The following is a 12,954-nucleotide window of genomic DNA, read 5'->3' on the forward strand; positions in this document are numbered from 1 at the left end:
CTTACCAATTGAAAATAGGGTGTGTCTTGTGACATCAGCGGTACTGCCCACTGACATCAGAAGGACCACTCACCAATGTCAGACATCCTACCCGCATTCCACGCGAGGGGGGAGTTTGGCCTGAGTCAGAAAGTTCCCAGGTAATCTTTGAGACCCTAAAATCATTGGGAAGTGGGTTTAGTGTCTTGAGATTAAATGAGTAGTCAATATAACTAGTAGCTAGCAGACCAGCCGTTTATGAAATCCAATATTACAAAACTATCTGCAAGGGTAACTAAAGGCCAACATCTACATACATGCTGAGTGAATGTAATGGTCTCCCCTCCACTCCTCTCCTTTGGGGAAAGGAATGCCAGGTTTTCAGAGGGTAGGCCAATGGAAGAACTCACTTTATACCCCTTTAGTGCAGGAGGAGCTTACTTTATAGTTTAACAGCAACAGCGGTCAGAGGTCTAATTAAGAAGGCTCCCCTGGTAGGTGTGGTCTGCTATGGTACAGAGTTGAATTTGGACACTCAGTTCAGTCTTCACCAGACAACAAGGAGTGCTAGTGCTGGGGGAGTAATCCCCATGGGCTGTGTCCCTTGTGGTGCCCTGGTTGAACATTACTGTGCAAGGACAAATAATACAGGTGCAAGAGCAAAGGTGTGGCCAGAACAGACCTCCCAGGTGTTAAGCTTACATTTTAGCTTGAGTTGACAGTGGTATTTGATGTATGATATTATTATTATTATTATTACTATAATTATGTGTTGATTTACAGTATCTGACAAAAGTGAGTACACCCCTCACGGTGGGCAAGACCATACAGCGGTTTCACGGGACAGGTTCCACTCAGAACAGGCCTCGCCATGGTCGATCCAAAGAAGTTGAGTGCACATGCTGGGAAATAGACATATGAGTGCTGCCAGCGTTGCTGCAGAAGCTGAAGGGGTGGGGGGTCAGCCTGTCAGTGCTCAGACCATACGCCGCACACTGCATCAAATTGGTCTGCATGGCTGTCATCCCAGAAGGAAGCCTCTTCTAAAGATGATGCACGAGAAAGCCCATAAACAGTTTGCTGAAGACAAGCAAACTAAGGACATAGATTACTGGAACCATGTCCTTTGGTCCGATGAGACCAAGATAAACTTATTTGGTTTAGATCGTGTCAAGTGTGTGTGGTGGCAACCAGGTGAGGAGTACAAAGACAAGTGTGTCTTGCCTACAGCCAAGCATGGTGGTGGGAGTGTCATGGCCTGGGCCTGCATGAGTGCTACAGAGCTACAGTTCATTGAGGGAACCATGAATGCCAACGGGTACTGTAACATACTGAAGCAGCGCATAATCCCCTCCCTTCGGAGACTGGGCCGCAGGGCATAACGACACCAAACACACCTCCAAGACGACCACTGCCTTGCTAAAGAAGCTGAGGGTAATAGTGATAGACTGGTCGTCTCCAGACCTATTGAGCATCTGTGGGGCATCCTCAAACAGAAGGTGAGGAAGCTCAAGGTATCTAACATCCACCAGCTCGGTGATGTCGTCATGGAGTAGTGGAAGAGGACTCCTGTGGCAACCTGTGAAGCTCTGGTGAACTCCATGCACGAGATGGTTAAGGCAGTGCTGGAAAATAATGGTGGCCACACAAAATATTGACACTTTGGGCCCAATTGGACATTTCCACTTAGGGGTGTAGGTTTAGACATTAATGGGAAAATCAAATTTACACTGTTATACAGGCTGTACACTCACTACTTTACATTGTAGCAGAGTGTCATTTCTTCAGTGTTGTCACATGAAAAGATATAATAAAATATTTACAACAAAAATGTGAGGGGTGTACTCACTTTTGTGAGATACTGTATATAGCACCATCACATGTATATCAGTAAGTTATAATGTTCATTCAAACACTATGACCCTTAAACTCCCTCTTTCTCTTTGTGTGGTTCATTGGGATTTGTTTGTGGAGGATTATCGAATTTGGCAGTCCCTTGTCATGAGGAGTATTATAACATATTGAATTTGATATATTTCTGAGTGTGCACTTCAGATATTTCAATATATGCCTTGCCAAGAAGGAAGCAAAGTGAAAGTTAATAAAACACAGATCTATTCCATAACGTTACAATATACTATAGTCAATATAGACATGGACCCAATGATTTGGACAAGATTAAAATAGTAGGGGAGGTTATTAATTATATCCAATTTGTCAAACTAGCATGTTAATGATTCTCGTTGACCCAAAGGCAAAGCAGTGCTGCTTGAGGTAATTCGATGGACACAAACATATATATATATATAAATATAACGTTAAGCAGAATGTAAGTCAGCATCTTCTTTTTATTGTGATGATGGAAAATAAAACATAGATGCAGCATATTTGTAAGTTGCTTAATAGACGTGCTGAACTCGTCTAAATGAGCCAACTCTAGAGTTAGCAGCTCCCCATTCGTTGTATCTCCTGTACTCTCCAGGTCTCAGGTAGTATTGGCGTCCTCTGTAGTTGGGTTCCTCATAAAACACCCACTGGCCATCAAGCACATTGCAAGAGTGGATGTCATGGTAATGGAACTGCTCAAACACATGGGGACAGTCTTCAGTAAACTCCATCATCTGACCTTTGAAATCTTCCTTCTCATAAACTCTAATGATGAATGGGCCACGGTGCTTTGAACGAAATAGAGAACACTTAATATTTAAGATATCACATATAAAGAAAATATCTTACACAACAATAACTCATTCCTCAGACAAGCATTGCAACATTTTTAAATGTAACCTTGCTAAATTAATACACATATACATGTATATGTATGTGTTTCTGTGGTGGAATTGTCTATATAACATTTGAAGAACAAATAAAAAATTACCATTTTTTGTGTTAGAAACGCTTCTCAGAAATACCCGTACAGCTAAATTTATAGGACTACCCTTTTGTTTTTTGCAAACTAGTTTGAGTTAAACTGCTTTTGGGCTAAATCATGTGAAAGCGTGGACAGGGTAAAGGTGCAGAAATTCCATGTTTTTGCTCACTAATGTCACATCACATTTCACAGGAGGTCACATGATGTGTACATTTTCAGAAATGGAGATGCGGAAATTAGGTTTTCGTACAAGAATTCTCTCAGGATGGAAAGTGCTACTTTCTGCACTTTTTCCTAAGACGTATTGGCTGGCTTTACAAATCACTATATTTTGTATACAAACAAGATGTATTTTGTTTTTTTGCCTAATCTGGAAAGAAAATATTGCATGCTTGCACCAACACACGGAATATTGTCTAATTGCATTAAATTATTGCTTAAACATCACAGGGCTGCTAACAAATAGTGAAAAAATAACATAATATTCAGTACTGCAACTCATTACTTACTTGAGGTGTTAAGTGACAAGACCTGATAGAGTCATTGAAACCCATCCATTGCTGGAAGTCAGGGTATTCTCCTCTCCTAAGATAGTATTGGTGGCCCTTGTAGTTGGGGTGCTCATAGAGTACCCAGTTTCCATTTTCTACACGGATGGAGTTGCAACGGTTGAAGTATGAAGACAGGTCAGTGCAGTCAGCACTGCACTCATAAGAGCGACCCTGGAAACCTTTGTCTTCATAAAAGATGATCTGCAATGAGTTTGTTAAAAAAAACGCATTATGTAAAATTCCCTTATAACCCTTGCCTTACTATTTAAGCCGTCTAAAAAGCATCACAGCTCTAAATATATATATATACAAGGGTGCCAGCATCAGCAAAGGAGGAGAGTTTACTTACTAAACACTACTTAGTTACGTTACCTCTTTCTTAGGGAAAGAATTAAACTCACAGACAAGAATTCCTTGCCACAGACATCGATGATGCCTACAAGGTCCAAACTTGATCATGTCTGTTGTTATACATTATGTATAAGAAGTATAATAAGTATTTCAAACATCTGCAGAAGTTTACTATTCCTAAATACATTGTAGTAAGGTATAGAGACTTTTAGACATTTAGGTATTTCATTGCCATAACTAATATGCTGTAGTTTGCCATGACCTGTGCTTTCGCTGATAAATACCTATGCCACAGTGGTTTTACTCACCTTCCCCATTTTGGATTGAGTTTAGGACTGAGACCTGGAAGCTATATGAACTCTGCGCAAATGGCTTTTTATATACATGATACCGTTCTGGAATGTGCATACATTGAAGGTGGCTTTGACCCTATTTCTGTCCAGTAATGCAAATGTATAGCCTATTCATCCCTATTATGGGTAGAAATGTTATTTCAGTGTACACTCTATTGTTAAGCCCTGTTTGCTGAATGCTGCATTCCAGTGCTGTTATCCAGAGAACACGGCAGTGAATTGGGCTATTGAATTTGTCAGTGCCCAGACGCCAAAGAGCACAAGAATTTCCCATTGTTTCTAACATGAAATACACTGATGATGTGTCTGTCTACAGTGTTCAACAGAATGCTTACCTGGTTAATTTTCTGCATCAGTAAATTTACTGTCTGGTCAGATGAAAATCCTAGTTTAGGTAAAGGCATGCCCTAATTATGTTCTATCTTGTTTAGAAATGTAGGACAAGAAAAGGGGAAAAAAATCAAAATGTTTCTAATAATTTAAATAGAAATGTAATAGATTAGTATGAAATTATTTATTAGCTTAGGATGGAGGAGTTGAGGTAGAAATGAAGGTAACTAGTATACAATATTTAATTTTGGAATATACATCTTTAATCTGGGGGCATAACTAGAAACCACAGGTCCCTGGTGTAAAAATTGCCCCAGGGCCCCTCAACTTCACCAAGCAACACAAGCAACATGTACCACAGTGCCACCTTTGCCCTAAACAGCTTGAGTGACTTTGCCCCAAGCAGCTTATCACTGCCATCCTAACCCCCAAACAGCCTGGCTGTGCCATATTTGCACCCAGCTTTTTGTTCCCCCCCAAACAGCTTATCTGTGCCATCTTTGCCCCAAACAACTAGTATGTGCCATCATTGCCCCTAATCAACTTGTCTGTTCATTATTTGCCCCGTGCCCCCCCATTCTAACATACACTCACACGCATATCTACACACACTTACACAAATTGCACACACTTACTCATACTTAAACTCACTCAACACACATACATATTCCTTCTAACACACACTCCATCGCACCCCAGTTAAACATCCATGCTCACCCACAATTATACATCCACGCTCACACACACAATTACACATCCATGCTCACACACACACACACACACACACACTTACACATCCATGCTCTCACACACACCATTACACATCCATGCTCACACACACACCATTACACATCCATGCTTACAAATGCACAATTACACATCCATGCTTGCACACACGTACACAATTTAACATCCATGCTCACGCTCTCTCTCACACACACAATTACACATCCATGCTCAAACACACACAATTAGACGTCCATGCTCACACGCATAATTACACATACATGCTCGCACACACAATTACACATACATGCTCACACACATACACTTACAGGTTGATGGGTCCCTTTCTAAACTATTTTGAACCGGTATGTATTTTGAACCTATGTATTTAATCTATGTATTATCAAGATTTTTACGTCTTACTCAGGACTTTGTTTATCTTGGGACTTTTTAATTATTTATTAGATAGCATATCTATATTTATATTATTTATTATCTTGCCAAGTCAGATACAGTGATACCACCCATGCATGCGTTAGTCAGGTTGTTTGGGAGATAAAACGCCACATTTAGGAAGTGTGCATTTTTTTACTTGGAATTTACCTCATCAAACCATATATTTTTGAAAACTAGACAGCCCAAAGTATTTCAAATGCTAGTATTTTAACCCTTTCCATGCATGAGATTCTACCACCAGCCTTTGCCAAAGTTTATGGTAGTCATTTTTTTTTGTTTCACACAAATTGTACTTGGGGGTATAAATTTATAGCTCCAGTTATACGTCACTATCAAACAACACCCCAATATGTGTTCAGCAGCATCTCCTGAGTACAGTGATACCACCCATGGTTGTTTGGGGGCTAAAAGGCCACATTGAGGAAGTGTGCTTTTTTCCCTCATTTTGGTCAGTCCGTGCCTGGCCACTGCAATTTACCCCATCAAACTATTTATTTTGTAAAAATTAGACACCCCTTCGGTATTTGAAATGCTTTTACTTTAACTATTTCCATGTCAACATTTTTGGGAAGATACAGTGCTTGCTCATAATTATAGACTTAATTTTTTTTATTTATTTTATTCTTTTTGGACTTTTTTTTACATTTTGCTGGAACTGGATGCATAATTATTTTTACATTTTACCACTATTATTTTTTTTGGTGTTTTTTTTTTTTTTAAAGGACACGCCGCCATCTTGCGAGTGGCAAAATCACTAGCAGTGGCGGTTGTGACCGCTCTCCGGAGCGATCACAGTGCGTCCTGGGGTGAGTGTTCAGTGTCGCTGAAATGCCTAGTTCACAACGCATTCAGCGTTGATCACCTCCAAAACTCTTTTAAAACAGATGTCTGGTGCCATACAGTGTATGGCAGATGTTGACACCCCGGGAAGGGGCCAGACATGGCCCCTGATGCCGATCTCGACATCGAGGCATTACAGCAACATGTTTAAGGTATGAAAGTGATTGTAGATCACTTTCTAAGCTTGTTTAATGAAATGACGTGCCAGGCAGGACGTTAAGGGGTTAAGCTTGTCTGGCAAAATTCATTATAGAGACATAATATTTGTTTATATACTTATTTATGATTTTGATTTTAGTATGAATTATTTATTTTTATACACCCTTGATGACATTTACTATATTTACCTCACCTTAAATACATTTATGTGACAGCATAGGTAACTTAACATTCATCAATTTAACCCCTTAACGACAATTGCCGGTCCTGGCACGACATGGAAAAGCATGTGCTTTACGACAATTGACGTGCCAGGACCGGCACGTCTTTAAACGGGTGCAGAAAGCGATCTACTTTCGCTTTCTGCACCCAAAAAGCGTTGCTGAATGCCTCGACCTCGAGGCATTCAGCAACGCCGCGATCGGCACGAAGGGGCCATCTCTGGCCCCTCCACGGGGCGTCAACATCCACTATACTTTGTATGGCGGCGGACGCCCGTTTTAAAAGCGTTTAGGAGGCAATCAACGATCGCCTCCTAAACTTAAATGGTGTCGCTGGAATGCCTCGATCAGGAGGCATCCAGCGACACCAAACACTTACCTTTCGATGGGCTGTGACCGCTCCGGAGAGCGGTCACAGCCGCAGCTGCCGGTGATCTTCGCCATCAAGCATGATGGCTGCCGCCCTGTAACAGAAACAAACAAGTTTTAAAAGTCCGCTAGATGGTCTCCAGACCATCTAGAGAACTCTGGCTCCACTTGCAGGTTGAATACAGGTACTGCATTCACCATGCAAGTCAATGGAGCCCAGCTTTCTAATCACAGTGTGATTAGTAAAAATAAATTAAAAAATAAAATAAAATTAATAATAATTAGAAAAAAAAAGTAAAAAAACAGTAAAATGTAAAAATCATTTCCCACGGATGTCACTATCAGGGGAACCTTTAAGTTGAAAAAAAATGTTAAAAAAAATTTAAAAAAAGGCAAAAAAAAATAAAATATATATATAAAAAATATATTTTTGTGAGCAAGTCCTAAAATTAGCATATTAGCTTAAAACAATTCTCGCATGGAAAGAGTTAGAATACTGGCATACTAAATGCCCGTGGGGTGTCTACTTTTAAAAAATGAATGATTTGATGGGGTAAATTGAATTGGCCGGGTTCAACAACGTCCCAATTAACACCGGGGGAAGGATGGCCACATATCTTATTTCCAATTAGAAAAATGCACACGTACCAAATGTGGCCTTTTAGTTCCCCCAAAAAATGACAAACCCATGCATGTGGGGTATCACTGCACTCAGAAGATGTTGCTGAACACATTATGGGGTGTCGTGTGACAGCGGCATATACCAGGAGCTGTAAATTCATACATAAAGTAGGTGTGTGTGGGAAAAATACACACACAAAAATACTACTGCAAACTTTGAAAAAATGCTGGTGGTAAAATGTGTGCATGCAAAGAGTTAAAATACCAGCATTTAAAATACCCTGTGGTGTCTAGTTTTCAAAAATATATGGTTTTGTTGGGCACACTGAAATGGCCCGGCTCAAAGATGTACCAAATAGGGCATGGGCAGTGGATCCCCAAATGCCAAAGTTCAACATTGAAAAATGTGCATGCCCCAAATGTGGCCCTTTTGCCCCCAAACAGCCAGGCAAAATCATTCATGTGGGGTATCACTGCGCTCAGGAGATGTTGCTGAACACATATTGTGGTGTTTTGTGATAGTGACATAAACGAGAACATTTTAATTCATACCTGAAGTAAAATGTGTGTGGCAAAACAAATGCAAAAAAATTACTACCACAAAGTTTGACAAAGACTGGTGGTAGATATGGTGCATGGAAAGAGTTAAAATACTAGCATTTGAAATACCCTGGGGTGTCTAGTTTTCAAAAATATATGACTTGATGGGGTAAATTGCATTGGCGGGTTCAAAGATACCCGAAATGGCACATGGGGGGAAGAATTACCAGATTTGGAAAAAAAAGGCTTTGAAATAGCAAAACGCTACCTGTACTTATTGCCCCATAATGGGTAGAAAAAAGCAAAAAAACATAAAAACATTGGGTATTTCTAAACTCAGGACAAATAGTAGAATCTATTTAGCAGGTTTTTTCATTACCTTTTATAGATGAGTAAAAGATTTTTCAACTAAAAGTTAGAAACAGTCATTTTTTTCTAAATTTTTCACAATATTTTATACTTTTTTTAATAGTATATAATATGATACAATCAAAACAATGTCATCTAAAGAAAGCCCTTCTTGTCCTGAAAAAAACAATATCTAATGTGTGTGGATTCAGTAAATGGGAAAGAAGAAAATTACAGCTAAACACGAGCAGCGCAGAAATGTTAAAAAGGCCATTGTCACAAAGGGTACAAAAAGTAAAATCAGCCTTTGTCACGAAGGGGTTAAACAGTGATTTATCACTTTGATAAAATCTTACTTCCTCTTTGTTATATGTATTTTTAATGGTTATAGCTGTCTTCATATTTCACTCCACTATACAGTATACGTATCATATACTTACATTTCAGACGCATATTTTCTTTTATACACATGATCATAGTCACTGGTACTTAGTGCTCTTAACTGTGTTGTTAAATTGTCTTTAATTAATGATTTATTAAGCCACAAAAGCAAGTTATTGGAAAATAGTAGTATTAAATTTAGGTAGATGAGACATGGATAAAGATTAACTGATCAGCAGATGGATCATTTAGTGAATTTATTAGCAGATAAGACATGAAAAGTGGTTTGATTTGTAAAGAGATTTGTATATAAAGATGTGAAAGGACTGACAGGAAGAGGGATTAGAGTAACGGATAGTTTTAAGGTTTGTTGTAGTAGTTGAAAATAGGAATGATAAGCTTGTATGCTAGAGATTTAGTGATATATTGGTTAAGGAAACTTAGACAGACAGGTAAATTCACCAAATTGGCTAAAAATACAATGCTTGGATGGACCACATCCTTGCATACCAGGGGATAAAATACAAAACATGATCAGGGTAAAATTAAAAAGAAAAAACCTTGGGGAGCATATTTTACCCTACCCTATCTCCACACTCATTGTCCATTGGAGTTAAAGGGATTCAAAATAAAATACCATGTGCTCCAGTTGGAATGGGGTAGGACAAAGATGCCCCCAAAGGTATTTCCTTTTTTTTTACTTTTTACAACTAACCAACCGGGAATAGGATGGATGATAAGAGGGGGGGCACATCTTAGATCCATGTCTCCTATAGGTTTTTTAATAATGTTATTTGAACCCTATTTCCATAGAGGGAGATAATATACCCCCTGCATGGTCCCTTAAATACTGCCCTGGCTGGAGGAGGAAAGCTCAGTCTCCCTTCCATAATAGTGAGTCCTAGGGCTAGCCATTACTTTTTTAAAAATGTATTTTATTTTTCCATGTAGCTGGGGCATATTTTGAGGGTTTCAGGTGAGGACATGCAAGTTCAGCCCCTTGCCTATAAGTTCCGCAGTTTAAAGTATCGTGTTCTTGCAGCCATCATGCAGTTTAGGGAATTGGCAAGTTGATTTGAAGATGTTAACGTGCAAGAGTATGCGACTGGAATCAAGTCTAGTAAGCCGAGTTAATTATTTACATAACTGACTTAGTGAATTTTCCTGCAGCTAGTAGTTTTGCCATCATGTGCTACATGAAACACTGGTTTTATGAAGCGGTACAGTAAATCCTCATGGAAAATACTCCCATATTTCCTTTATATTAGGAAACTTAGGAAGAGGAAATATGTTAAGCACATTTACAAAGGAACATTACTTGTATGTACGCTTTTCCAGTATTCAATTGCTGGGTCTATTATACATAAGTGCATAGTGTAGTGTAATCTTCCTCAACTATAGAACCTAACTTAAAACAATCAGTCACGAGAGTAAAAAAAACTAAACAAAAACCAAACTGTTTTACTAACAATAAGAAACAAAAGAGCTTTATATTTTCTGTAGTTGACGGGAAAAAAAGTGAGCGTCGCGTTCAATGTATGTAAACCTCAGCAACAGACAGAGTATAAATAGGGTACTCTAGCTACCATAAAACATTACTGAGCTGAGCTGTCCCAGAACATTTCCAACCAACATGGTCAAGGTAAGGCACTATGATGGCACCAGTTAAATGATAATAATAATAATAAATAATATTCCAATAGTCAGAAAAATATAGGTCATAATCACAATTTTTGATGGTCAATGGGATTACCAATACATATGTACTCAACCAACTGACTTAAATAATAAACTCTATCTTGCAGATCACCTTCTACGAGGATCGGAACTTCCAGGGTCGTTCCTATGAGTGCAACTCTGACAATCCAGACATCTCTACCTATCTGAGTCGCTGCAATTCCATTAGAGTAGAAAATGGGAATTGGATTCTCTATGAACATCCCAATTACAGAGGAAACCAGTACTTCCTTAGGAAAGGAGAATATCCCAACTTTCAACAATGGATGGGATTTAACGACTCCATAAGATCTTGTCGTCTTACTCCACAGGTGAGAAAAGTGATTTTTAATCGTAAATTATTTTTATTTTGCCTTGCTTCATTGGAACCTCCCCCTTTGCGTGTTTCAAATCTTGTCTATAATTTAAGATGCTTTTTATTTGCTGAATTCCTCCAAATTAGTTGTAGGAATAATGTCTCACCAATACCCTAACACCCTTGAGAATGTAAACTCTTGCAAACTGCATTGTTTTTAGGTCCAATTATGTTGTACAGTAATCAGAAACTTGTTAAAAGTAGTAACAAATATGACTGTGTTATCTATTGTTATCTATTGCTGTTTCAAATTTGAAATTCAACTCACAATAAAAACACATTTGACAAATATTATTTTTTTTCTTGTGGAAGCATCGTGGTCCATTCCAGTTGAGGATCTATGAAAGACAAGATTTCCGAGGTCAGATGATGGAGTTCACTGAAGACTGTCCTAATGTCTATGAGCAATTCCGTTACCATGACATCCATTCATGCCATGTGCTTGATGGCCATTGGGTTTTCTATGAAGAGCCCAACTACAGAGGACGTCAGTATTACCTGAGACCAGGAGAGTACAGGAAATACACTGACTGGGGAGCTATGAACCCCAGAATTGGATCCTTCAAAAGAGTTCAGTATTATTAGAGAAAGTACAAACTACAGATTTGTTTCCTTCATGAAATAAAATGAAAAATCTTATCCAGTCTCTGTTTTATTACTTTATATAAAAAGATACGTGTATGTGTATATGCGCCTGCCTCTCAAACCTCCATGAACATGGCCATGTGATTTTCCAGAGGGTTCTAATATCTTAAAATGTATAAAATACTTATAATATAAGCAAGTAAATGGGGGAATATTTGCAAAATTAAAGCTGGAAAAGCTCCAAATAATGCAGATATGGCTGTCGGAAATGGGACAATGGCCAGGGGGCTTTTTACTTGGCTCCCTCTACTGCTTTTTTGTACTATGCAGCCACTAAAGCAAAGGAGATTTTGTCTAGTTGAGGCTCTTTAATTGCATCAACTGGCACGCTAGGTTGCTTAGTCTCCACTGATTTGATTGCTCCTTAGTAGTTCTAATTGGCTTATTGGAAAAGGAAGCTAAAGAACGAAGAGAGGTACATATGTCATTTCATACAAATAAATGTTATAGTTTATATCGATTCTAGAGGTTTTTCTTAATTGACAGAGACCCAAGATATATAAATATGTAAAATACAAAAGTATTGGTATCACTGAAACATGGTGGGATGATACGCACCACTGGTCAGTTAATTTTCAAGGTTACTTGCTTTTTAGAAGGGACAGAGTAAATAGAAAAAGGGGAGGGATTTGTTTATATGTAAACACTAAACTTAAGCCCAGTGTTAAGGCAGCTGTGTATGATGACCATACCTGGGAACTTCTGGGCTCCGGCTACCCACAGCCTTCCCTTGCAGGACGTGGCCAGGACTGCCCACTGACGTCAGCGGGCGGTCCCGTTACGTTGGTCCGAGTTCCCTCTGACGTCAGCGGGAGGTCCGGCTGTCGTTGGGGGGGGCAGTGGGAAACACCCCCATTTAAAGGGAAAATGGGCGGGGAGCAAGGCTTGTCAAGACCCCGCTCCTGCGACTTGGGTCTTGAACCGGAGAAGCCGTGGTCAGACCCAGAGAGTTCCTAGGTATGATGATGACACTAGTAGTAATGTGGAGGCACTGTGGTGGAGATTCACCTAGATAGTAAAAAGAGTCGCACACTAATTACCCAGATTGGAATAGCAAAACTAGTTCCACTTAAGGCTGCAAGTTTCCGAACCTGCTTAATGACCAATTTATGTCACAATT

General features: G+C 39.2%; 3 protein-coding genes across 3 annotated transcripts in view; 2 read left to right on the forward strand and 1 right to left on the reverse strand.

The window, feature by feature from the left end:
* Positions 1-12,954, forward strand: part of LOC128501354 (carboxypeptidase O-like) — a 165,620-nt gene that overhangs the window by 27,747 nt on the left and 124,919 nt on the right. The gene's annotated exons all lie outside the window — the stretch shown is intronic.
* LOC128501359 (gamma-crystallin 1-like) lies at positions 2,310-4,134 on the reverse strand. Its single transcript, XM_053470798.1, has 3 exons — positions 4,062-4,134; positions 3,361-3,603; positions 2,310-2,654 (listed from the first exon to the last, which is right to left on the reverse strand). The coding sequence occupies exons 1-3, from the start codon at positions 4,068-4,070 to the stop codon at positions 2,379-2,381; spliced, it is 528 nt and encodes a 175-aa protein (XP_053326773.1). The 5' UTR covers positions 4,071-4,134; the 3' UTR covers positions 2,310-2,378.
* Positions 10,697-11,828, forward strand: LOC128501376 (gamma-crystallin 1-like). Its single transcript, XM_053470816.1, has 3 exons — positions 10,697-10,739; positions 10,903-11,145; positions 11,502-11,828. Exons 1-3 carry the CDS (start codon positions 10,731-10,733, stop codon positions 11,772-11,774), a joined length of 525 nt encoding a protein of 174 aa, XP_053326791.1. The 5' UTR covers positions 10,697-10,730; the 3' UTR covers positions 11,775-11,828.

The sequence above is a fragment of the Spea bombifrons genome, chromosome 7 (assembly GCF_027358695.1).
Source record: "Spea bombifrons isolate aSpeBom1 chromosome 7, aSpeBom1.2.pri, whole genome shotgun sequence".
NCBI lineage: Eukaryota > Metazoa > Chordata > Amphibia > Anura > Pelobatidae > Spea > Spea bombifrons.

What these genes read in the sequence shown, in the direction of transcription:
- LOC128501359 (XM_053470798.1), bottom strand. An exon ending in CTTGTCACTTAACACCTCAA is followed by an intron (nt 2,655 to 3,360) that starts GTAAGTAATGAG and finishes TTTCGTTCAAAG; the next exon opens with CACCGTGGCCCATTCATCAT.
- LOC128501376 (XM_053470816.1), top strand. An exon ending in CTTGTCGTCTTACTCCACAG is followed by an intron (nt 11,146 to 11,501) that starts GTGAGAAAAGTG and finishes TTCTTGTGGAAG; the next exon opens with CATCGTGGTCCATTCCAGTT.